Raw genomic sequence first — 22,659 nt, 5'->3', positions numbered from 1 at the left:
AATCATGAGTTGGAAGGCAAGGACCTGCTAGTTTCACTGTTTGCATAGTGCCTGCTGGTGCCTTTATCGATGATAAATGATGATCACGCTGAGACGTGGGGCAATTTTCTTCTCATTGCATGGAAGCGCATGACAACGGTGTGCCCTTGTGGCTTCAGAAACAGAGAATGCTCTGTTTGAAAGTTGCACTCAGTGCAGGGCAAGCATATGCACAACTGGACAGAAAGCAATAAAATGCCCCAAACTTAGCAATTGTTCTTGGTCAGGGGTTGGGAACTTCAGGCCTGAAGGGTGAATGCGGCCCTCCATATCTCCCCATGTGGCCCTTTGAACTTTCTCCAAGCCACACCCCTCACTGGGCCTCCTTTATGCCAGGGGAGTTTTTCCTCTGGTTGGAATGTGCCCTTGACTTCAGATAATACCTCTTGCTTGTCTGGTGTTTGTGTGTGTTTGTGTGTGGAAACAAGCCTACTACACAATGAGAAATTTACATTCCTTGATCTCCCCATTTTTACTCTGGCCCTGCTCACTGCTAGCAGGTGGCCCTCAAAACATTGCCCAGAAAGAAATGTGGCCTTCAGCATGACAAGGGTTCTTCACCCCTGTTTTCTGCGCAGTCAACATGGTGGTCTTAAGAGATGAAAAAGTGGCATTGTGGCTGCTAGAAAACAAGAAAAAGCTACTTGAAGAAGAAGAAGAGAAGAAGAGTTTGGATTTGATATCCCACTTTATCACTACCCGAAGGAGTCTCAAAGCGGCTAACATTCTCCTTTCCCTTCCTCCCCACAACAAACACTCTGTGAGGTGAGTGGGGCTGAGAGACTTCAGAGAAGTGTGACTAGCCCAAGGTCACCCAGCAGCTGCATGTGGAGGAGCGGAGACGCGAACCCGGTTCACCAGATTACAAGTCTACCGCTCTTAACCACTACACCACACTTGCTTGTCGACATGTTATTTAAGATTCCATAAAATGTTTTTGAGTAGAGATTGTGGGGAGAGGAGCAAAGCATTCTTCCTTCCCTTCCCTTCTGAGAGGCTAACCAAAGATCATTCACTTGAGGCTCGCTAGCTCAGACCTTGCCCTACTGCTCTCTAAACTACTTGAGCGGTGTTTTCAGAGAGAGTTCAGTGACCCATTTTACAGCTACACATAATGCATGAGAAAAAGGAAGGATCAAGCAGATCCATGTGTACGCAGCAATTTTACAAGAGCCAAGGGAAATAATAATAATAATCACAGAATGTGGTATTGGATGCACAAATTGGCTTCCTATGAATCTCAGTTTGCTTTCTTTCTTTCTTTTTTAAAAAGAGCAAGTTTTCAGATTAGACTTTCAAGCCTACCTTAAATTAGCAACACCCGCTTAAATGTCAAAAACTAGAGAAATTTGAATAATTTATTCCAAGTGCAGAATTCAGCGTTTCTCTTGGCACATAATTGAGAGGGCCTGGGAGCATTTTTTTTTTAAAAAATTCCCCCCTTCCCCAAGTATGGGATATACATAGCTCTGTTCCTCCTGCTGAGCTGCAAAGAAGAGCCTTGAGATTTCCTGTAGAATCTAGCTATCTAATGCCATGGAAGGCATTAAATAATTGTTATTCTGCTGTGCTTCACAGTCAAATGCAACAAAACAGATTCTTCTCAGTGTTGACTGAATTACATTTGCACATGTAGGTGCTCCTAGGCTCTCTCTTTGTTAGATAGCGATCGCGTCTATATCCCTTTAAATGTGATGGTTAAAGAATTCTGGTCATTGTAGTCCAGTGAGAATCATTGGTAAGCGATAGGGTAGCCAAATGCAGAAGAACACAGAGCTCCTGAACCTTCCAACTGTTGTGCAGAAGAAGAAGAAGAAGAAGGAGGAGGAGGAGGAGGAGGAGGAGGAGGAGGAGGAGGAGAAGAAGAAGAAGAAGAAGAAGAAGAAGAAGAGGAGGAGGAGGAGGAGGAGGAGGAGGAGGAGGAGGAGGAGTTTGGATTTGATATCCCACTTTATCACTACCCAAAGGAGTCTCAAAGCGGCTAACATTCTCCTTTCCCTTCCTCCCCCACAACAAACACTCTGTGAGGTGAGTGGGGCTGAGAGACTTCAAAGAAGTGTGACTAGCCCAAGGTCACCCAGCAGCTGCATGTGGAGGAGCGGGGAATCGAACCCGGTTCACCAGATTACAAGTCCACCGCTCCGAACCACTACACTACAGAGGCAATTTTGAGAGATTATTTATCTTCTGCTCACCATTAAAGGTGTATGAGCCTGTCCTCTTTTTTTTATCTGGCCACCCAAGTTAGCTGTCCGCCATTTCCCCCCTTCCTCTCAGAACTGCAGTTACCATGGTTTCCTAGAAGAAGTTTTGATGTCTCCCATTAGCGAGACATCTAGTTACCTGAATGTGACCTAAAATATTGGAGATGATTAAAAAAGTGTTCGGTGGCAGGTTTACATAGAAAACAGGTGCTTAAACAAGGCTGCCTAATTTGCACAGACTCCCTGCATGAATATTGAGCTCAACGGAGTGATCTTCTGTGCTAGCTCTACTTGGAATAGACCCATTGGCATTAATAGAGATGATTCATTAATTAGTTGTGTGCAACCTACAGTTACTTGATTATCTAGACTCGCCTAATTGTGAAGTGTTCCCCTTTCTCCCAACCCAGAGTCCCCGTTCAGACCAAACAAGAAACGGAGAAGGGTTGCAAATGCGGTTGATGTTTCTGAAGTTGACAAATTGGCCTTTGGTTTGAATGCAATCTAAACGCCTTCTGCTAGTCCTCTAAGCCTGCCTACTTGGAAGCAAGTCCCATCTACAATAGCTTTCATGTAAGTGGATTTAGGAGTGATGTACTGGGCTCCGGGCTTCTAATTAAATCTGGCCCTAATGAAATTAATAGGGGAACACAGAAAGAAGTAAGTGACTTGAAATGATGGCCTTTTAAGTATCTTGGTCAATGCTACAGGGCTGAATTTGGTTGGGACATAAAAAACAGCATATTTTCCTCTCCTTCCTCAATATTATGTACCCCTTTCTGTGAGGAGGGGGTACAATCTATGCAGCTGTTCACAAGCAGCAATTGCCATCCTAATTAACCAATGGCCAGGAGGATTTCTTTAGTCTATTTGATCTGAAATGAGGGGCATGCTAATTTCCTTTCCATTCAGGCACAAAGTTGCCTCTTCATAAGCTGTAGCCTTGGGAAAGAAAGAGGGGAAAATACAGAAGCTTTTTAAAAGTTTACTTCCATGAATAACAGCAAAACAACCAAAGCATGGAGATTGACTTCCTTTCAGCCATTCGCAGCTGGAAGGCTGCATTCGTTACGGCAATGGTTTTTATGCAGAACTTACTGATCTCGGAAGCTACTACTGTAATGTTATGCCACAATAATGTTTCCCGGTCAAGAAGTTTGGAAGTAAATATTGAACCGTTTCCAGAATCAATGTTGAATATTCTGTCCATGTCAGTATGCCGATCTACAGAATACCTGAAAATAGAAACAAAGTCATTTAGAGATTGCTCCAAAAATGCTTTTAAATAATTTTATGGTGCACTCTACAGCTATATTGCAAACAACAACAACAAATCCCACCAAACCAATTTTGTTGTACTGATATTGTGAACTGCAAGAAGATCAAACCTATCCATTCTTAAGGAAATCAGCCCTGAGTGCTCACTGGAAGGACAGATCCTGAAGCTGAGGCTCCAATACTTTGGCCACCTCATAAGAAGAGAAGACTCCCTGGAAAAGACCCTGATGTTGGGAAAGATGGAGGGCACAAGGAGAAGGGGACGACAGAGGATGAGATGGCTGGACAGTGTTCTCGAAGCTACCAGCATGAGTGTGACCAAACTGCGGGAGGCAGTGGAAGACAGGAGTGCCTGGCGTGCTCTGGTCCATGGGGTCACGAAGAGTTGGACACGACTAAACAACTAAACAACAACAACAACTTCTTGATACCTTCTGTGATTTGGGCAGGATTTATCTAAGGATCCCAGTCGGTAGAAACCCTGCTTCAGCAGATGGAACATTTGTAATTCCTCACCATATATTTGCCAAAATCCTATTTTATTCACAACACCACCCATTGAGACACAACCCAAACACATTAGGCCAATTCATAATTTCCATGTTAAGTGCTACAACTGGCATTCTGGAGTTCTTTACCTGAGCATGGATTTTTTAAAAAAATATTTGGCTATCTCTCTCTTTGTCTCCTTGGTACAGACATCAAGATTCAACAGGTGAACAACTTGCATTCTTCAAAAAACAAATGCAACCTGTGAAGCTTCTTGTGCAGAAAATAAAAATTTCAAAGCGTGATATGGTAGGAAACCTGTCACAAGATCATTTCCTCCCAGCTCAGGGTTTCTGTAGTATAATATAATTTTGTGAAAATTTCCTGCTAATGATCATGTTGAAAGCTAATGTGGCATGAACATAGCGATGCTCTGGCTTATTCAGCCTGCAACTCTCTTGCACATTTATTTCCAGGTAAGCGTAACATTATTTGCAACCTAAGTAACTTCACCCAAGGCATCACAAGGCCTTACTCCTGAGTAGTCATGTCTACGATTGCACTGCCTGTCACAAGAAAACTGAACCAAAAGGTGTTTCATTGCACTTTTCTGCCTCAAGAATGGTTTCGTGCATTAGTGAAAATTTAGTGAGCTCTGTAGCCTTCTCTATAAACCGTAAACCTCCGGGTATAGGGCGGTATATAAATTCAATAAACAAAATAATAATAAAATAACTGTAGGGCACAGATTTACTCATGCAAGGGAAGGAACAGGCTGTTGTTTTCCTGCACTTCCCAGTTGAACAGGATGACCAATCACTGCTTCTTAATAATTCAATACCAAATGTACCCAAGAGCAGAACTTGCTGAAAATCACCGACCCACTTAAAATGGAAATGTCAGCAATGCAATTCTTTAAAAGTTTGGTTTTTTTGGGGGCAGGATTTATAATATTTTGGCCAGGCTGGCAATAAACTGCAGGATATAGGAGGGCAACAGTTGAAGTGGTTCTTCCTCCAAATGCTCTCCGATAAGTGTTCACTGTAGTGTCTGTTAGAATTCCTGCTTCGTGATTGCAGTCATGGGATTGTTGTCTTTCACATGACGTGGTATGTTTTGACTCCACAGAGTGGGAAGTGACGGAGACAGGATGTTTGTGTTACTGTGTTCTGTGAAGTGGGACTGTTGTCCTTTGTTCATTCTCTTTGCTGTCTGATGCTAGAGAGAGAGAGAGGGAGCCATGTTGCAGTGCTCCGTGTGTGTTTATATGTAAATAAAGTAGATTAGCCAAAATGCTGAGTTGCTGAGGTCTGTCACGTAAGCTGCGAAGACTCTGCGGATCCCTAAGTGTGCCGATGTCTGTTGGCATCGGTCGCTGTGATGTTCGGGCTGAAGAAAGCTTTTGAAACTCCTGAACGATCGACCAGGAGGGAGGGAACATGCCAGTTGGGGATGTGTCTCTGCCAGGGTCCTACCTAAGTGTAGGACAAGCTCCTGACAGTGTCTACTTAGGCAAGGGATTGCGAGTTGCCCTCCCATATCGCTTTACCTGTTTCAACCAAGCTATGGTTGCTGTAATGCCTAGGAAAGCAGCAGGGGAGACTGGCTGAGGTTGCCAAGTGGGAGAGTTGGAATTCAGCCAACTGTTTCCCTGCTCCCAAGGATTGGTGAGGGAGAGTGTGCTGGTCCCATGGGTTACCCCAGAGGTGAGGTCCAAGTCCGGTCCATGGTCAAAGGTGCAATGTGGAGGCAGTCCGTAGTAGCTGAAGCTGGGTGCAAAGCAGGGTGTCAGGTGAAGTCAGGAACAGGCAAGCAAGCAGGGAGCCAGGGCGGGTCAGGAGCTCAGGCAGGAACTAGCAACCAACTGTTGCTCCCGCAACTTGGGACTGGGGCTGGCCGGCTTTTATCTGCCCTGAGGCATAGGCCGGCCCCGATCCTCTGGTGACTCACCTCTCCTGGCCTGGAGGCGAGCACTCCTCCTGCAGGAACTTAGTTCCCTCCGCCTCTCTGCCCTGAGCCTCTGTAGCTCAGGAGAGGCTGGAGGGTTACCAGACCCAGAGGCAACCTCAGCTTCCTCTGATGGGGCTGAGAGTGGAGCACCTGGAGGCAATGGGTCCTCCATCACCTCAGGAGCCAGAGCAGACTCAGCTGGTGCCTGCACCTGAGGATCCAGCACAGGTGAGGACCCTTCAGGCTCAGGCCCCAGCCCGGCTCAGCTGGTTCTGGAGGCGGGGACTCCTGTGAGGGGTTCCCTCAGGTTCAGCACCCGAGTCCGAATCCCAGGCCATCACAGAGAGAGAGGGTTGGATGGGGAATAAGATGGGACCTGAAGTTGGCTACATGGAGGAGCTCCTTCAATGCAAGGGTTTTTAAGTGGTGTTGTATGTAGTCACTGTGAATTTAGCATCCGCTCTCAACGTAACAAAATCACAGGGCCATGGTGTTAGGTTACCGTTTCTAATTCCATCTGTTGAAAGGTCAGCAGTCAAGCCTTCCTGATGAACGGATTAAAGTGAATTAAAGATCATGAGACTTTCTGCTGCTGCTGCTTCTTTTCAAGTGAAAGGAAAGAACATCTCCCTGATACCTTTTAAAAGTCTGGGGCTGGAAGAGTTTTCGTGTCTGTCGACTTCAAAGGCTGCATGCCAGCAGAAATTCTCCTGGAATTATATGAGTTGCAGAAACCAGGACCTCAAGCTGGGGCAACAATTAATATCTCAGACATATACTGAAAGTTGGCAGTAGTGCCACAGTTTGGATTTCCCAAGTTATTTAACAAGCTTTAAGCAAGCATCTTTCACATATTCAGCGAACTGGGGATTAGCGGTGTAAGTTTTTCAAATGGAAGCCTAATATCCAGAAATCCGAACATCACAGATTTAGCACAGTGTATGTGACATAGTTCTCAGAAGCAATGGAGAAAACCTGTTTATGTTCGATTCTTAATTTGCAGCCTGATGCTAACCATTTGTTTTAGCTGCAGCCGCCCTTAGGAAGCACGGCTATGCAATTGATCATGTTAGGCTGTAAGTGGAGAGAAGAGAATGCCCTAGCAAAGCCCTAGCAAGGGGAAAGGGATGCCCAGGAGAAAAGAGGTTCTTTGGGCAGTTTACACCCAATGGGTGGGAAGTGGTGCATGTACCTTCATCTCAAGTCAGACAGGAGGGAGCTAAGCCTCTGTTCTTCCAGCTTCTTGGCAAAAGATGAATAATGGACGGAGCCTTAGTTTGCACCATGCTACATGGTTAAGTTCAACTTCCTAGTGGCAGCCACTATCACAGAGCTGATCATCACTGTAGGGCTGTGTGGTATACCCCTGGTGATCAAACAGCTGGTTCATCTCTAGAAGAACAAGGGACTCATAGCTGTCTCTCCTGCCAACATGCCACTACCAAGATGGGTCTACCTGTAGGACTACAGCGGCTGCTGGATTACCACTCCCATCATCCTTGACCAACTGCAGTGTTGGTTAGGGCTGATGGGGGTTGGAGTCCAATGGCATTGGAGGCTCATGGGTCTCTCAGTCCTACTCTAGAAGAAATGGGGGGCGGGGAGGCTAATGCTGGGCTGTCAATCCTCTAGGGCTGCAGTAGGGGCTCGAGCTCAGTCACTCATTCAAACTCTGCAGAGAACCTACCGAACTACAAGTTTCAACCTGTTTGCCCTGGCGTTTCTGTTAGTGTTTGTATTGTAATGTGAATGTATTTCACAAAGGATAAATGGTATTGGGGAAAGGAGGTGGCAGAAGGCAGTGGCTTGGTTATTGTGCTGGTTTGATCTTTGGCTGTGAATGTGACAGGGTGGGGGCTTCATGAAGACGCTTTCTGGAGGATGCTATGAGGACAGGCAAGCTATGGATTAGTAACTTATGCACTGCTACAAAGGAGTTTTGAAAAAAAGAATTAAACCCTCTCTTGGGCTCAAGGGAGAAACAATCTTTAATGATAATACCGGTTGTTCAACTGCCGCCAACCTAACAAGTAAAGATTTATCTTCAACTATTTGTGTAAGACGCATATTCTTTATCATAAATGGCTAACCGTTTCCTTCCTCCCACAACATAGATTTGTACCTGAATATTATGAGAATGAATGGTTTCCCAGAAATCGCTACATGCACAGGCAGGGGTGGCTCATCCCATTTTGCCACCTGAGGAATATGCCCCACCCCCTAATTCTGCCATTGACATTTGTATTCCCCTACCTTGGGGAGGGGGGACACAAGTGACAACACTGCACTCGGGAATGCCCTGGCTATTGCCAATTCAGTGAATGCCAGCATGCTCCTCAGAGCGTTGCCACTTGTCTTCTCCACTCCAAGGGCAGGGAAAATGAGCAGCAACACCACCGCCTCCATTTTGCTGTCGAGAGGGGGCATTCTGGCAGTGGCAGAAGCAGTGGGGCAGGCAGGGTGCCGCCTCTTGCGCTTCCGCCACCTGAAGTGGATGCTTCACACTGTCTCATGGATGGGCCGGCTCTGCATACAGAATCATCTGCAAGCAGAACACTAATGCGACACAGTACTAATAGGTAACACCGTGGTTTGGCAAAACACTAGTTCTAAATTATTTTTCTCATTCAGAAAGAATACAAGACAAGGTTGTAGTAGTTAAAAGTATATCCTAATTACATTGTTAACCCTGACCTAGAAGAATGCTTTTAATAGGCTACCCTTCTCATTGCTTTCATTCTATTTAAATAATCCCAGGTCTCTTTTGATCAAGGGCTGCTAATTATGTTGAATTGGTGGTGACTTTGACTTGCGGATCATAGCCTATTAAAAATTAAGTCGACAACATCAAACTCATTTTTTACATTTCTTTAATGAAATTACTGGTGCGTGTATGTCAGATTTCGGGGCTTTATTCCCTTCAAACTTGGGGAAATTGATAAGCTAGAATGTTAACAAATATATGAAGATGCTGTCACTAAGCCCTTAATACGTATACATAAGGAAATGCAGGGGTGTCATAAGGCAAGGTCGTGCAATGTTCACATCAGTTACGTTCCAGGAACATTGCTTAGAGATTATGGTGCTAACCAGCCTGCAATTTCCAGGATTGCCGTTTAATTTTTTTTGTTACATCAGCTATTTTCCAGTCCCAAGGTACATACACATGCTGTTTCGTACACAGTATGCACTGCAAAATTTTGAGGTTTGCAACAGCAAACTCAAGTACTGAATTATGACAGCTATGTAGCAAGAACATGGCTCCTGGTATCAAGAGGGAGATATCTGCAGACTCGGAGAATCTGAGGTTTGCAGAAGCAGAACAAACCATTAGGCCAGGAGTTGTATGTGGACCTCCCACCCCATTCCACCACAAATGGTCCAATGATTGGGCACAGAATGCAGCATATTGGATCAGGAAAACATGAGGCGGAGAGGCGGGGAAAACAGAATATCATATCCTGAAAGAAGGCATAGCTGATTGGCATACTGAGCACCAATACCCCACACTGCAATATTTTCTTGCAGGTACCTCTTGTGATACTGATTGAATGACAACGTAGCATCCTTTAAACGTGCAGAGTTCATGGGCTGAACTGCTCTCAAAGACAAAAGTGCTACCTTAGATTAGATGACGTGTTAACAGGCTGCCCGAGCTGGATCAACTGTTTTGTTATATACGCTGCAGTATTTTGAATTTGCTGGACAGGGGTCCTTGTTGTCCTGGAATTCTCTCAGAGCCCCACTCAGCAGAGAACTGCCCATCCACTCTCTTTGCCAAATCCCTTTTCGATTCCTCACAGCGGCAGACAAGGCGACGGTCCCTTTCTGTGTAGCCTGACAGATAAGGATGGTTGCAAACCAACCGGACGAAAACAGTATGGTCTGTTCTGATGCTTTATTGACATGCAGAGATCAACAAGCAAAGTTTTCTGCAGGTAAACACAACCCCCTGCTACTGTATGCACATCAAGTGGCTGTTAAGTGAAACAGCTGCAGCATTTGGTTGAAGTGTTGGCATATCCAAGTTCGTTCAGGCGTAGGCAGGAATGATTGCGACTAATCTCAGCTCCTTTGCAATGCCTGGTTGACATGGGAGATGGCAGATCTTCTGTATGGCAAACGTTGAAGGGAGGGAGGATGGTGTGGAGACTGCAGTTGCTGGTATGTGCCAGCGTCTCTTGGGCCACAGTCTCCATGAGGTCTTAGTGGGACTAGAGCCTTGTTGGAGTCAAGACTGAAAACTGTCATCTCTAATATTGTGATAGTTGTACATCTGAATGCATTTATTCATCTGGAATGTCACTCAGCATCCAGGCAGGCGAGGGGAATCAGTGACTAAAATGTTACTCTATTGACAAATTTAAGTGTCACTCAATCTGCTAGTGCCAAAGGCAGACTTTTTACAAAATCTGCTCCTCGGAGATCTTCCCCTAATTGCTTTCTTCAGTGCAGCGTCCCTGTATTTAATGCAAGTGCAAGCCAAGAAAATTTGTGGGCCACTGAGGAATGCATGTGTGAATTTCCTCTCACACACATGCTAAGCATCTTCATAATGACATTATGAAGCATTCTTTAATGGGAGATCAAAGGGCTTTCAAGCTGACAGTGCTCTGTGCTAAGGTTTTTCTTTTTAAAGCTACAGTCAAGTGGAAAAAATTGAGGGTTTTCAATGTAACATCAAGTGTCTGAAGGCTTTATTTCTAACTGTCAGGGGAACCTGACAAGTAAGTGACAAGTAGAACATATAACGGTCTAATTGCATCCTCCCCCAAGCTGCGAGGGAAAGTTAGAGTTAGCATTTACACTCATGATGGTGTGTGGGGGGGAAATCACTGTCAAGACGAGGCAGCCCTAATCTAGGCTTGCGGATCTTGGAAGATGCTAGGAGAGGGGGCACCAGAAAACCCCTTCAGGATCACATAGGCAAGCAGTTTGGGTGGTAGCACGGTTCTGCTCACTTTCTCTCTACTCCTGCACAGCATTTAGGTTCCAGGGGCATGTCTGGAGAGGCTACCTTTCACGCTTTCTGTTGTTGTGCATCTCCATCCAAGCACACGCTCCTTGGCCTCATTTTGAAAGTTCCCCATTGCCTGCCTCTCTCCTGTATCTTTCTTCTATCAGCTCCCACCCATGACTGAGTAGAAAGATGGAGGGAGAGGTGTTGGAGAGCACCTTCACAAGGTGAGAAAGCAACCTGAGTGTACATACCACGGATGCAGGAAGAACAGCTCAGAGGCAACAAAAGAACAAAGGAGTATGGACACAACAAAAACGGAGTGAGGTTTCTAGCCACACCAAGACAGAACAGGGCTTGGTGCTGAAGGAATGACCACTGGGTGTGGAGCATACTTCCACCCGCAGACAAGCCACAGCTGTCTGAACATCATGCCCTCTATCTAACCTTTGGCTTTCTCAGTGGTCTGCCGTGCCCTGTCTGTGACCTTTGTCTCCTTCGTCATACATTGTTCAAGGGGAAAGTGACGCGGTGGAAACAGGTGCCAAAATAACTTTGTACCACACCACGATCATGTGATTGGAAGATGTAAAGGGCACAGTCCAAAATGTATCTGACTGCTTTTGCATATTGTGCTAATAAAAAGAGCCTCGGCAGAGCTAGCTGGCAGCTTGCTTATGCACAGCTCACCTGCATTACCAACTCCTCCCTCATGCCCTTTACTTCAGGTGCCCAGATGATGTCTTGGACTACAGCTCCCATCAGCCTCAGGAAACATGGTGCTTGTGGGAGCTCTAGCCCCAATCATCTGCAGGGCAACAGGTTGAGGAGCCCTGGTGTAGGGCATACCTAAGTGAATGGATGAGTGGGGAAAGCAGGCACATGCCAGGAACACATTTGTGTTTGCCAAAGCCTGATCTGGCCTTCCAGTCTGTTCTCACCTGTCGTCACTGCTGATGTAGGCTGTGAGATCAGTATACAGTGGTACCTCGAGGTACAGATGCTTCAGGTTACAGACGCTTCAGGTTACAGACTCTGCTAACCCAAAAATAGTACCTCGGGTTAAGAAATTTGCTTCAGGATGAGAACAGAAATTGTGTTCTGGCCGCGCTGCGACAGCAGGAGGCCCCATTAGCTAAAGTGGTGCTTCAGGTTAAGAACAGTTTCAGGTTAAGAACGGACCTCCGGAACGAATTAAGTTCTTAACCAGAGGTACCACTGCAGTTTGGTTCACAGTGTGATGGGACCTCCCTCTGCCCCCCCACCAAAAAAATAGTACCTGTGTGCATAACTAAGACCTGAGCAGATGAGCTGAGGCCTGGTACTTGGCATAGCACCTTTGACGTTTGGGGTGGGATGGGAGTGGAGATTGTCTCGAGGGGAACAATCCATCCTGTGTCTGCACTAGAGGAATTATTGGTGAAGCGAAGGTAATATAGGATGTGGTTTTAGAGAACCCTTTCATGGTGGTGTTGGGGAACTTCCAATATGCTGAGGCTGCCTCAAATGGGCTGGCTTGGGAGTTCATGCCCTCCAGGACAATCATTGGACCATCTCAGTGTAAAAAAGGTAAAGGACCCCTGGACTGTTAAGTGCAATGAAAGGCGACCATGGAGTGTGGTGTTCATCTCACTTTACCGAGGGAGTTGGCATTTGTCCACAGACAGCTTTCCGGGTCGTGTGGCCAGCATGACTAAACTGCTTCTGGTGCAATGGGACAGCGTGATGGAAGCCAGAGCACACAGGAATGCCATTTACCTTCCCACTGCAGTGGTACCTATTTATCTACTTGCACTGATGTGCTTTCAAAATGCTTGGTTGGCAGAAGCTGGGATAGAACAATGAGAGCTTGCCCTGTCGTGCAGATTCGAACCGCCAACCTTATGTTCAGCAAGTCCAAGAGGCTCAGTGGTTTAGACCACAGCACCACCCGCTCCCTTCTCAGTGGCCCAACACATTTGGCCGGACATATCCTCAAGTGGTTTTTCCCACAAAGCAGGTAGGGGGCCCCTGAGACCTTCCAGTAAAAGGTTAGTAATAGATAGAATGATAATAATGATAATGCTATATATTCCAAAGGTATCTACTTTGTTGGCTCCCTGCATTGTACCTGCTTTGATGGCTTCCTGTCTTTCTGCACCAGACCGAGAGTACAGGAAATTGTACCTCTGGAAGTGTGCCATTGTGTTCAACAGCATTTTGTTCAACACTTAACCTTCTGCTTCAACTCCATTTACTTCAACAGAACATAAGCATTGCCAAGCTCTCCCTGGCTGCCACTCCTCACTCACTTCTTGCTTTCCGTCGTTCGATTTTTAAACAAATAACACCTCGCTAAGAGTTGCCAATGAACGCTCCAAAAAGCTGCTTCTGTATTTACGTTCTAACAAAAATAATGGAAACATCTCCTTAATGGTTGCCATGATATTTATATCCTGAAAGCAAACTGTCCGCCTGCTGTTTGTCGATTGGCACGGTCGGCCGAGGTTACAGGTTGCCCTATGATGTGCATCAACCCCCGTGACCACCATTTTGGGGGTTCTATGGCCCATCAACCCCTGAGCTGGGTGTCTGGACAAGAAGCTCTTCCCCCAAGCTCCCTTTGTATTGCCCTGCTTTTGTGGTGCTCACTTAGTCTAAGGATCCATTCTCAACACCTTGTCCACCATCAAGTTGTGACAGTTGCTTTGAGACAGGCAGTATCTCCAGATTGGCCAACTGTCCTGAAGGGAACATTCCTCCCTGCCCCTCCAATGGCGACCAAAGCACTTCCATAGCAAGCCACACCACATCTAGCCATGCCCCAGCTGCTCCCTATTTAGTGAAGCTCTTGGTGCCTTCTCTCTCTCTCTCTCTCTCTCTCTCTCTCTCTCTCTCTCTCATCTTTCTTCCACTTTCTTCAGCTGCTTCAGAGGTCCAGCAAGCCTCCACCACTGCCCATGTAAAAAATAAATTCTCCTCCTTCTCGGCTGAGCCTGGTGCCCTTCTCTTCTGAAATCTCGAAGGGAATTGCGGCCGAGGCACGGGAGTGGCACACTTATATTTCCAGGGAGCAGACCAGAGGGAAGACGGTGAGGCAAAGCAATCCCCCCTGGTCTGCTCCCTGAGCCATGCCCACAGACTCCTCCGCAATTGGCTGATCCCCCTGCCTGCCTACATCGCAGAAGTTAGCCCTGCCTGCTGTGGCCGAGCTGAGCTGCGAACAGCACTTCCCCGGAGCTAAGAATACCCGGAGCGGCTCTTAGGTATTCTGTGAGGAAAGAATTGGAAGAAGTTTCACAGGGCAGACCCAGAAATAACACCTAGCTAGACCAGAAGCCTTTCTATTAGGAATTGTAGGCGCAGATAAACCGGAAGGACTCGAAAAGACTGTTCATGTATGCTACTACAGCTGCAAGGATGCTGCTCGCCCAGAAATGGAAAGATGACAAGATGCCCATGAAGGCGGACTGGCAGATGAAACGGCTAGATTACTCAGAGATGGCGAGATTGACAGGGAAAATCAGGAAGAACAGAAGATCGGGATGAATACAGATTGCATTTAAAAGAACACTGTAAACACTTGAACTCTTTGGCAGGCTCTAAATAACTCTTGCAATGTTACAAAGACTTATAAACAATGGAGGACTGTAATTTGGATGAACTATTATATGCAGTTGACAAATGTATTTAAAGAATCTACGGAGGGGAGGAGGGAAATCCTAAGATCCAAAAGAATCTTGTTTTATTTTTAATTTTTTCAAGAGTGTTAATTGTGTGATTGATTTTGTAAAACCAAATAAAAGTTACCTTTAAAAAAACAACAGCAGAAACAACACCTAGCTATCCCAACTATGTCATTCTCAACAGTAGAAAGATATTGGCATTTAAAAAAAAACCCCAACATGCTAAGTTCAGAGATAAAACAAAAACCTAAATAAGTCTATGCTTACTTGATGGGATTCTTTGCAACGTCAGGGTCTCGGGCAGTCACGGTTCCTATGACAGTGTTTATCTGGACATCTTCCTTCACTTCAAATACGTAGGCTGGCCTGCTGAACACTGGAGGTTCGTCTACATCCTCCACCACAATTCTGACAGTCGTAACGTCTTTGAAGGGTCCCAGATAGAGGAATCTGGGGTCCACGTGAGGATTGCTTGCCTCCACTTTCAGAGTGAACTGTCTCTTCTTTTCAAAATCCAAAGCCTAGGAGCAGAAAATGCACATGTTAAATAGAAAGCTGATAACAGCTTTCCTGGGAGACCTGACATTCAAAGAGGCAGACTGAAATGCGTGGAATGAGCGCGTTATGCACTTCAAAACAAACATTTGCACTGCAATTCAATGCATGTTTGCTCAGAAGGGAGCCCTACTGTTTTCAACGGTACATACGCCTGAGTAAGTGTATCCAGGATTTCAGCCTCAGAGTTAGGGTGGTTATGTGCCCTATTTTAAAGAGGAGAGAGGGTGTCTGGTGTAAATATAAAGAACCACAAGGCGGGAGAGCAGAAGGGGCAATGAAGTTGCTCATCAACCTTTAGCAGAGAGTCCTCCTCCATCTACAACCTTCTTTCTCTTCTTCAAAGGACAACACTTCTTGTTGCTTCTTGGAGAAGACCAAGGAATGCAGGGTCTTTGAGCCCCAGCTCAAAGAAGGGCCTGCTCCAGAAGGAAGGTGTGTTTGCTTGAATTGGGACTGCTCAAAGTTGGGCAGAGGCGTTTCCGTATTCAAGCACTCCCACTTCAAACAATTGCCCCATTTATGCCTTGGGAAGAAGAAAATATACAATGGCAACTTCAGAAATCTCTGTCATGTCCAGAGATAATATGCGGCTGTGAGACAAGAGGTTTGTCCTCCGATCCTGCACTTTTTAGAAGCCATTAATGACTTCATTTTTGTTGGAACATTCCTGCCTTTCCTACTCTGACACTTCCCAGATGTGTTTGCCCAACGACGTTGCCTTCCCACACTTCCTTGCAAATGAGAAAATAAATCACCCACTCTGAACTGACGTTCGTTTCCCTCAAAGCCCCTACCTGAAAAGGGGACACAATTTGGAGGGAAGTTGTGTTTTGAAAGCCGTTCCTCACTGGAAATGCAACTATGTTATGTGAAGTCAAAACCAATGTAGCGTGGCGTTCGGTAAAAGAGCGTAGCGAGGATGCTGTTGTGCTGTGTCAAGGGAAGAGAAAACCGCCATTTGTTTTACTTCATTGCTTGTTAATGAGCGCCGACAGGTCAGTTGATGTTTCTGGAACTAGCTGTAGATGCTTGCTCAATAGCGCTTGACGTCTGCCAGACTTTTCTTCGTGAGCTTTGACAGTGTCTACCGAACTCAGACACAGCCCATGTGGTTGGCAGGGCTACCTCAAGATATTTTGCTGCCTCAGGAAGAACAGCAACTGGTGTCCCTGCTTCCCTACCTATGCCTCACCATTCAGTGTATATAGTGTACAAAACCTGGCTAAGTTATTTTGGCACCTGAGGCAACAACCCCTCAGGTACTTCTCTCATGTCCTGGCAGTAAAAAATACAGTAGTAACAAATGAAACAACTGACAATTTGCTGCCCTTTCATTATACCCCCAAATCAGGGTTGTTGTTGTTTTTTTAGATGGCTTCCTCACTCTGCCTAACAGCACAGACAGTCCTGATGCTCTGTTGCAGGAAATAATATGAGTTTTGTAGCTGAGAGGATGAAGGAGTCTTGGGGGAAAGAAGGAAACACTCCAGGTAGGAGTGGATGTATCCTTCAATTTCCAATTATCCCCGTTTCTCATTTTTCCAATCTTAATTTCTGTTCCCCACATTTCAACATCACTTTGGGATTTCTAAAAAAAAAAAAAGTTGTCATGAAAATTCATCACCACTTTCGTGTGAGTTTCTCACAGTACGCATGTTTGCTTAAGAGGCACCGTTTTTCAAAGCAAATTTCCCTAATGCGTTATATTTTCGTATGTTAGTTTCACAAATGTGTGCATTTTTATGCGCACTTTTATATATGTACAGTGGTACCTCGAGTTACATACGCTTCAGGTTACATACGCTTCAGGTTACAGACTCCACTAACCCAGAAATAGTACCTCAGGTTAAGAACTTTGCTTCAGGATGAGAACAGAAATCATGCTCCGGTGGTGCGGCGGCAGCGGGAGGCCTCATTAGCTAAAGTGGTGCTTCAGGTTAAGAACAGTTTCAGGTTAAGAACAGACCTCCAGAACGAATTAAGTTCTTAACCCAAGGTACTACTGTATATCTGTACACGCTCCCTGGCATTGCAAAAGCACACAGCGAAGCACAACTTTTGATGGATGACCGTGTTTGGTTTCCATATTGTTTTGGGAACTGCAGATTTGGTAAGTTCGCCTTTAAATGCAAACTGAGTTGAATTTCTCTCCCACCCTTAGTTTCAAACAGAAGCTGTTTGCTTTTGGGGGAACTGATGTTGCTTTATAGGCCGGCTCTTTCTGACTATGGGGCTTTTCTTCCCCCCACTATGTTCAATGCATAAACAGATACTGCAAAAATGCCACAAGCTTCCAGTGCTCGCTCCTCACATGTAATCAGGCCCCACAGAGGCTGCCCCTAGAATTTCCTATTGCTCGAGGAAGTGGGGGGAATTGTGCGTGATGTAGTTGCAATTAGATTTGACTACATTGTGAAATCCTGAGGGTACAGAAGAAACATCACAAGCAATTTTAGTGGAAAGGAGACAAACCATGCCTCTTCATTTTTTATCCCCTGTACTGTATGAAACCTGGCCAAAGCATTATTTTTCAGAACCAGACACAAACAGAAAATTGAGTGATATCAGGATCAAGTCCTATGAGGCATTTCTGTATGAACAAGTAATGACGGGTGTTGTGCAGAGATCTACAGGCAAAAGTCCGTGTTTGAGACTCTACACAATGTCTTTTTCGTGTTGGCTAAGTTTGAATTGATGCGGGCTGATATCTGTAACCTTATCAAGCTTGCCAGATAAGTTGCTCGTAAATGAGATTAGTGAAATGCTTTCTGACAACGAAGGTGTCATATTAGTAGTTCCCACTCAGGATCTTATAAGGCTCTGCTCTTTAAAAAAACAGAGACACAACAAAAGAGAAAGTCAGAATGTACCCGAATAGAATTATTAATTGCATTGTAGAGGGGAAATACATAGGAACACAGAGCTCTAATATGCTTTTGCAGTAGATGTGATATTAACTTTACCCAGCTTTTCAGAGTGTTTAATTTCAAAATGTTTCATATGCAACACGGCACAGTTTTTGAGAATTTGTGGGGGCTAGCGGAGCAGATTCCTAGCCAGCGTCTCTAAAATGTATCCCCTCCTTGTAACATGTAGAAAAGAACTGATCTGTAAAAGAGGCCAGATTGCCATTTAACATAACAGATCTGCTGCACCTAGGGATGTCAAAGAATTCTGTCGGTAACAGAAATGGCCACTGTTCACATTTTTATCCCAGGTCCAGAACAGAAATCAACCCAGCAAATACAACTAGCATCAATCTAGTGACCACGATTGGCACCATTTTTTAAAAGCCCGCAACCAACACATAATTAATCAAATGCCCAGTCACAATATCCCTCATGCTCTAGTGTGACCAAGAAACAAGACATAGGATGGGTTGACTCAGACAGGAGCAAACGTGGTCCTTATTAGCTGGTGCTATACAGGGCAAGAAGCAGGTTCTGCTCACACTCAAAGGATGCACCCCTTTATTTCTTCTCATATAAGTGAATGGCATTTTGCTAGCCCACCCAACCATGTTTAGCATCTAAATAGAGTTATATTTTGCATTATCTCATAGTGGTGATAAACACTGGGCTGCAGCATGAAGAAGAAGAGCCAGTATGGTGTAGTGGTTAAGAGCGGTGGACTCGTAATCTGGTGAACTGAGTTTGATTCCCCGCTCCTCCACATGCAGCTGCTGGGTGACCTTGGGCCAGTCACACTTCTTTGAAAGTCTCTCAGCCCCACTCACCTCACAGAGTGTTTGTTGTGGGGGAGAAAGGGAAAGGAGAATGTTAGCAGCTTTGAGACTCCTTTGGGTAGTGATAAAGCGGGATATCAAACCCAAACTTAAGCTTAAGAAGCTTCTAGACACAGGCTGAAAGAAGTCTGCAGGATCTATAGCTTGTGATGAGTCAGAGTTGAGAAGGGAGGTGTCGAGGGGGGGAGGGCAGCCTGTGTGCCTGGGCTGCCCAGGGCCACTTGATCCGATCTGGACAGTCATGCGAAAGTGTGAGATATTTCCTCTGAAGCTATTTCCCCACCCTTTGCAGAGCACTGACAAGGGTGTTAACAACTATGTGTGGGAGACAAAACACATGTGACAACAGCATGCTGAAAGCCAGAAGGAAACATCTGAGAACATGCACCTTTTTCACTGTTACGATGCCTTCCTGCGTCGCCTTGTCTGTGACGACGCCAAACATTTCTAAGCCGTCCCCTTCGATGATGCTGTATTCCATTTCTGCATTTTGACCCACATCAGCGTCAGTAGCCTTTATCCTGCCAACCGGCGAATCGAGAGGTGCAGACTCATGGATTTTGAACTGGTAGGCACCTAGAGATAAAGGGAAACTTTAGCCAGACAATCACAGCTATTGGGGCATTTCCCCCAAAATCTCCAGTCACATGGAGGTTTTCTTCCTACATCTATTCTCTACCAGCATCCACACCAGTAAATTGACTCCTAGGTTGCTGCCACTCCAAGTTGCTTGCAGGACTTTCTACTTTCTCATAGAGCCATCCTGTTGTATTCCTGATTCAAAGGAGATTCTAAGTGATACAAAAGGCAAGTCCTTAACCATTCTATTTGTTCTGGCATCAGACTTAACCTATGCACCCTTCAGCTGCAAAGTCTGCACACCGGAACGGTTTCCCTCTGGCTTTTGCCATGTAAACACCTTATGGCTCAAGGTTCCTCTTTCCTTGTGCTGATTTAAAGGCGCTGGTGCCGTGGCACTTTGTCAAATGGGGGGAAATGATGGTAGGGAAGAGGAATCCATTTCCCTGCACCTGTACGGCAGCCTGCAGGTGAAGGGAATGGCTAGCTTGCATGACAGTCCCACACATGATTAGAGTACAGAACTGCAATCATATCCATAAGGCTGAGAGGGGGTCTTGCTGTCTGGGACCTCCATACACACTGTCCTGGTTTGCATTCCAGGTAGGTTGCTTTGGTGTTGCTAATGCAGCAGTTTGACTTGACCCCTGGAGGTGCACTCCATTGTCTCTCGAGACAGATGGATGTCAAACAACAACTGCAGCTATCAACTCAGCACAGAGCAGGTGATGCAGGGAGCCAATAGTATCTTATCTGGCCCATGAAGTGACTGACTCTGACCATGGCTCCTCAGATAGCTCACAGTAACAACAGGTTGCTCTGTCTGTGGAATATCGAACCCTGCAGGCCTACCTGCCAAACCATTCACTTGCCTGACAGGCTGAGAACTGTGTGGAACCTAGCAGGGATAAGTGCTTTAAAGAGCCAGTATCTTGTTTAAATCAGGTCTGCTTTATTCTACCGCAAACCCCTACAAGGCATTTTTCTCTTTCCCTGCCCCTTGAACTGATTTCAACAAGCCCCCCCTTCACAATGCACGCAGGGCTGTTTTCGCCAGATGGATTATGGCAAACCAAAAGCATCCATACGTCAGATACAGTGAATAAGGAAACAGCAAACCACCATTGTGCAATGTGACATAGCGACACAAGACGACGCACAGCCAAAGCCCTTCATGTTAACTTGCTGCACTGCAAATGACCCAAATATATTGTCTCGGGGACCTTTTGGCTATTGTGCTTCTGCATCATTGTCTCAGAGCATGTGAGACGCCCTTGGCCAGAGATGTGTAATTCTCTTTGGGCCATGGAGCCGAGTCTCAAATTATGGCCTACTCGTGTCAACAGAAGTTTCCTACTGTCCATACCCGCAGGCTGACGTTTGCCCTATATTATGAGTTATTCTTCAGTTGGGGGAATGCCTCCCTCAACATCTTCAAATATATAAACCTGGCATACTTTTTAATCTAGAATTATTTTCCTTGGAGAGAAAAGTATTTGGTGCAGTTCTCTTTGCTAATGCCATTTCAGAATGCATCAAAATCTTGTGGCTAGTTGAAAGCTAGTATGTCAGTAAAGGTAAAGGGACCACTGACAATTAAGTCCAGTCGCAAATGACTCTGGGGTTGTGGCGCTCATCTCGCTTTACTGGCCGAGGGAGCCGGCGTTTATCCGCAGACAGCTTCTGGGTCATGTGGCCAGCATGACTAAGCCATTTCTGGCAAACCAGAGCAGCACACGTAAACACCGTTTACCTTTGGAGTGGTACCTATTTATCTACTTGCACTGAGTGCTTTCGAACTGCTAGGTTGGAAGGAGCTGGGACCGAACAATGGGAGCTCACCCTGTCGCGGGGATTCGAACTGTGAACTTTCAATCGGCAAGCCAAACGGCATAGTGGTTTAACCCACAGCGCCACCCACATCCCATATGTCAGTAGCCTAGCCTTATTTCTAATGTGCAGGGTTTGCCCAGGCAGGGAAGTTTTCTGAAATGATTGGTGGTTTCCATGGTACTTGGCAAAACAGTAGCCTTTGAGCCCAGGATTAGACAAACTGACAAGCACTGAATCATACTAAATATCACAAAGGCTGCTTAACCAATGAAAGAATGTAGCCAAAAACAACTAGTAGCTATGTACTATAATGTACTCAGTGTAAGAACTGGGCTAAATTCCCCTAATTCAATTGATTTCGGTGTATAGTGGTACCTTGGTACTCGAACAGCTTGGCTTCTGAACAAATTGGCTCCCGAATGCCGCAAACCCAGAGGTAAGTGTTCCGGTTTGTGAATATTTTTCAGAAGCCGAAGGTCCGCCGTGGCTTCTGCTTGAGTGCAGCCAATCGGAAGCCGCACCTTGGTTTTTGAACCGTTTCGGGAGTCGAATGGACTCCCGGAATAGATTAAGTTCGAGAACCAAGGTACCACTGTACTTTCTTTTGACTCTTTGAAATAGGACATTACAATACCATAGACAGAGCTGAAGATGAATCCGAGAGATAATTGTCAATAGTCAACAGTAGTGAGGCTGGGTGCTTTCCAAAAGCTTTCACAGATTTGCGACCAAAAGGTATAACCCCCTCCCCTCAATAACACCCATCTCTTCTAATTTTAAAGATTCCAGGCTTGCTGTGTATCTCTGCATCCCCATCACTGGACTGCAGAACTGAGCTAGATAAAGCAGAATGATTAAATCTTCCATACTCTGGGGGAAACGAGGTGGGTTGTCATTGACATCCGTCAATGTGATGTTCACCGTGGTGGTTCCTGACAGTCCGCCCATCTGGCCTCCCATGTCTTTTGCCTGGATGACCACTTGGTACTGCTCTCGGTTTTCTCGATCCATGTTCAGCAAAGCTGTTTTGATGATGCCTGGGAATGAGAAAATTAAGGACACCATTGAAGGTCACTGACTATTCTTGTAATAGCTTAAGTTAAATGGCCAGCGTGCTGCACGTCTCTTCCTGTATGGACGTGATATCAATGGGGAGGGCTTTCTTTGCAAAAGCCCATTGTAATGATGAAATAGTGCTGCAGGGAGGAACCTCATGCTCAATGAAGGCCGCCATGCACTCTCTTCATGAAGTTAAAATAATCCTTTACACAAGCCTTTTCAGTCCATAGGTTTATTTGTATGTGTGGCTCCAAGCCCACTGCTTCCCATTTCTGGCATCTGCTCAGCTTCCATATTATGTTG

At 45.6% G+C, this 22,659-nt stretch overlaps 1 protein-coding gene across 1 annotated transcript in view; it reads right to left on the bottom strand.

The window, feature by feature from the left end:
- CDH6 (cadherin 6) overlaps positions 1–22,659 on the bottom strand; it is a 181,687-nt gene that overhangs the window by 20,839 nt on the left and 138,189 nt on the right. Inside the window, exons 5-8 of the mRNA XM_081206328.1 lie at positions 22,167–22,334; positions 19,274–19,461; positions 14,850–15,103; positions 3,342–3,478 (exon numbers count right to left, since the gene is read on the bottom strand). Coding sequence (XP_081062454.1) covers positions 3,342–3,478; positions 14,850–15,103; positions 19,274–19,461; positions 22,167–22,334 — 747 coding nt within the window. The remainder of the gene's footprint in view (positions 1–3,341; positions 3,479–14,849; positions 15,104–19,273; positions 19,462–22,166; positions 22,335–22,659) is intronic.

Source organism: Podarcis bocagei (genome assembly GCF_964188305.1).
Source record: "Podarcis bocagei genome assembly, chromosome: 8".
Classification (NCBI taxonomy): Eukaryota; Metazoa; Chordata; class Lepidosauria; order Squamata; family Lacertidae; genus Podarcis; species Podarcis bocagei.
This window is presented reverse-complemented; position numbering and strand designations above follow the sequence as displayed.